General features: G+C 50.1%; 1 protein-coding gene across 1 annotated transcript in view; it reads right to left on the bottom strand.

Moving 5' to 3' along the window:
* Positions 1-1,841: 1,841 nt before the first annotated feature.
* Positions 1,842-3,890, bottom strand: part of sox9a (SRY-box transcription factor 9a) — a gene marked incomplete at its 5' end in the record, with an annotated part of 2,326 nt that continues 277 nt past the window's right edge. The window contains 3 exons of the mRNA XM_080841027.1: positions 1,842-2,716; positions 3,178-3,428; positions 3,743-3,890. The exon at positions 3,743-3,890 is cut by the window's right edge and continues 277 nt beyond it. Coding sequence (XP_080697153.1) covers positions 1,914-2,716; positions 3,178-3,428; positions 3,743-3,890 — 1,202 coding nt within the window. The 3' untranslated portion in view covers positions 1,842-1,913. The remainder of the gene's footprint in view (positions 2,717-3,177; positions 3,429-3,742) is intronic.

Here is a 3,890-nt window from a genome sequence, read left to right as displayed (position 1 = left end):
GGATGCTTCTATGGCTGCACACACAGAAACACAATGAAATGAATCAATCTAAAGTGCTAGTGTGTATAGACTCCAGGCTGAAACACAGGACAAGTGCCCCACACACACACTTCTCAGTCTTGATTACTAGGCTGTCTCTGTGTGTGTGTGTGTTAGTCATTGGAGGCCAGATGTTCACTCTGAAAGTATTTTCTCTTTTATTGCAAATACAATACAAAAGATACGAGATACTGCATCACTGTTTACTGGGCTACTGCATGCTCCTTCTTCTGGAGCATGAGAACATTGGTACCGCTGAAAGTGTGTGTGTGTGTGTGTTCTACAGTCGACTGATGGCCAAACTTCGGACACACCCACTTCAGTCGCTGCTCTAAACATTATTTAGGTTTTTTGCATTTCGGTCTAAAAGCACTTTTCCAGTATAGTAACTCCATCTTAAAGATTCAACTGAAGGATGATCAAATTTCACAATAATCCAGAAGAGTGAATAAAGAAAAGCATCTGAAATCAAAAACATCTATACGAATGATAAATAAACCGCCTGGCTGGAGCTGGTCCCTATGCAGAGTCAATCCCTCTGATCTATAGATCTGCTGGTGTATACGTCACTAACTAGTAGAACAATCACAAAATAACAGTCAACAAAAACATAAACAACAATACATAAACAACAATAAAAAAAACATTAATTAGTTACGAAGGTTTAAAGAAGAGAATGTAAAATAATTACTTTGAAATAAAATTAATGCTAATAAATAAATTAAAGGAGTTAAGACGCTGCAGGGGTGTGTGTGTGTGTGTCTGTGTATGTGTGGGCGTGTAGAACGCTGTGGACACTGAGAGGTCAAAGGGCACTTCCTGTGGTGGTCAGACACACACTGGACGACATTAAGTACAATCTCAGCTGTATGAGTGTGTGCACGTAGGTCTGAATGTGTGTGTGTGTGTGTGTGTGAGAGAGAGAAGGAGAGAGTTTAAGTGCGTATGAGAGTGTGTGTGTGAGCAAGAGGAGAGAGTTTAACTGTGTGTGTGTGTGAGCGATTGATTGAGAGGGCTTAAGTGCTAATGTGAGTGTGTGAGCGAGAGATGGAGAGAGCTTAAGTGCGTATGTGAGTGTGTGTGTGAGCAAGAGAAGGAGATAGTTTAAGTGCGTATGTGAGTCTGTGTATGAGCAAGACAAGGAGAGAGTTTAAGTGTGTGTGTGTACCCTGTGAGAGAGGTTAGGCAGGTTAAGGCACAGCCAGTGTGAAGGCAGCACTGTGAACGCCATGACGACGACATCAGGAAGCAGGAAGTGGCCTGGGCTGGGGCCATCCAGGGCACGCATGAGGGTTCTAGAGGGTTCTACAGGCGTATCTATACTATAAATGCCAAACTAAAGCAGAAACATTATAAACCCACGCAAGACCAGAGCTCAGCGCACAAGGACAACAGAGGGACACAAGGAAAAGGACACGCAGACATGCGTCAGGAACCACGCAAAGCCTCACAGAGGCGGTTCAGTCTAGAACGTTCATCGTTGTCAAAGAGAAAAGGTGTAATAAGGCTAAGGCACAACAGCCAATAAGAGCTCAGTTCAGTTCCCACCTACTGCAGAGGTGTGTGTGTGTATGTGTTGTTGTATTTAGGTGTGCATTTGTGTGTTTCTGTGCGACTGTGTGTGTGTGCAGGGGGGCATATGGCGAGCTCAGTTCAGTGTGTTTGAAGACCAGCTTTCGTCTCTGACTGCAACTCTGCCTCCCCATGTGTGGGTGTGGGTGTGTGTGTGTGTGTGTTGTTTTTCTTAATGACAAGCTTGAGGAACAAGCCTGGAATCTGTCAGCTTTTCAGGATGGCAGTTTCTCTTTTGCGCGTGTTTGGGTTTGTGTGTGTGTGTGAATGAGAGAGTGAGTGTGTGTATGTGTATGTCTGGCTCAGGGCCTGGTGAGTTGTGTGTAGACCGGCTGCTGCTCCCAGTGTTGTGGGCTGCTGTGATTGGTCTGTGGTACTGAGGCCACGCCTGCGTTGTCTGCGATTGGTGTGTACATGGGCCGGTGGGTGGGGCTCATGTAGCTGAAGGTGGAGTAGAGGGTGGGGCTGGGTGCAGAGGCGTGGCTGTAGTAGGCGCTGGCGCCGCCCTGGTGGTCGAACTCATACTGCGCACGCGAGGCGGCTGTGTAGGAGGGGGGGGGGCTGAAGTGCTGCATGCTGAAGGAGCCGTAGGTGGCGTGCTGGGGGGGGGACGAGCCCTGGGGGGGCTCACTGTAGTGGCTGGGGCTCAGCTGCTCCGTCTTAATGTGAGGGGGGCGTGACTGAGTCTGCGTCTGCCCCTGCTCTCCGCCGCCCCCCAGTGGAGTAAGAGAATGCGCCTGCTGACTCTGTTGCCCTGGGCTAGTGCTCTGACTCTTAGACAGCCAGGCTCCTGCTACAGCGGTCGGGCTGACCGCGCTGCCACCTCCCATCCCGTAGGGGGCGCTGTAGGCTCCGCCCACACTTGCGGTGCTCACTGCGGCGGGGTGGCCGTTGGGCGGCAGGTACTGGTCAAACTCGTTGACGTCGAAGGTCTCGATGTGCGAGATGACCTCACTGCTCAGCTCGCCGATGTCCACGTCGCGGAAGTCGATGTTGAGCTGGCGGCCCGAGGCGTCCTGCAGGGGGCGCCCCTCGCGCTTCAACTCCACCTTCTGCACTTCTGTCTTAGGGGTGGTGGGGGGCGTGGGGGGGGCCTGCGACTGGCCTGTAGGGGGGGGGGGGGAGGAGAGGAGTGTTAAAACACACGTGTGTGGAGGCCAGAAATACAACAATCATAACATGATTCACAAGGGAAGCTATGGGGCTCCATAGAGATATGAGGTTCCATAAAGATATGAGGCTCCATAGAGATATGAGGTTCCATAAACTTTTAGGCCCCAAAAAAGTGAACATTCCACATGATTGCAGAATATTCAGCTGAAATGCTGGAGTTTCAGAAGGATTTTAAGACATTCGCTAAATCAAACATTAGAAATGAAACTGCATGAGTATGTAAAAGGGATTTCTTAGACATTTGCTAAATCATTCAAACATTAGAATATGAAACTGCATTAGTATGCATCCTCAGTGTCTCGCACTCAACAGCTTTGCCAGATTTGAGCACCATGCCGCGATGCTGCATTCACACCCTGGGCTCTGTGAATCGCGTGCTTGCTGGTGGCTTACCGGAGAGCTCGCCGGGTGACTGCACGTCGCCCAGGCTGGAGGCGGGAGAGTCTGCCTGCTGCAGCGCCTTGAAGATGGCGTTGGACGAGATGTGGGTTTGCTCCATCGCGTCCTCCGGATCGCTCTGCCCGTTCTTTACCGACTTCCTCCGTCGCGGCTGGTACTTGTAGTCGGGGTGATCTTTCTTGTGCTGCACGCGCAGCCTCTCCGCCTCCTCAACGAAAGGGCGCTTCTCCAGGTCGTTCAGTAATCTGCTCCAAGAAACCCGAACACACATTAGATAAACTCCTTCATCAGAACACACATTAGAGAAGTTCCTTCACTAGAACACACATTAGATAAACTCCTCCATCAGAACACACATAAGATAAGTTCCTTCACCAGATCACCCACACTTGTCCAACTAATATTAGTAATTAGAACTAATGCTATTTGAGCGAAAGCGCGCTGGTGGTAGGGCAGGGTGTGTGTGTGTGTGTGTGTGTGTGTGTGTGTGTGAAAGCGAAAGCGCGCTGGTGGTTGGGTAAATTAGGTTAAATACATTAAATTAGGTTAGTTATCTTACCTCCAGAGTTTGCCCAGAGTTTTGCTGAGTTCCGCATTATGGAGGTGGGGGTACTGGTCCGCGAGCTTTCTGCGCGCCGCCTGCGCCCACACCATGAAGGCGTTCATGGGTCTCTTCACGTGCGGCTTGTTTTTGCCGGAGCCGTTCA

This window comes from Sprattus sprattus (assembly GCF_963457725.1).
Source record: "Sprattus sprattus genome assembly, chromosome: 6".
In the NCBI taxonomy this organism is placed as follows: domain Eukaryota; kingdom Metazoa; phylum Chordata; class Actinopteri; order Clupeiformes; family Clupeidae; genus Sprattus; species Sprattus sprattus.
This window is presented reverse-complemented; position numbering and strand designations above follow the sequence as displayed.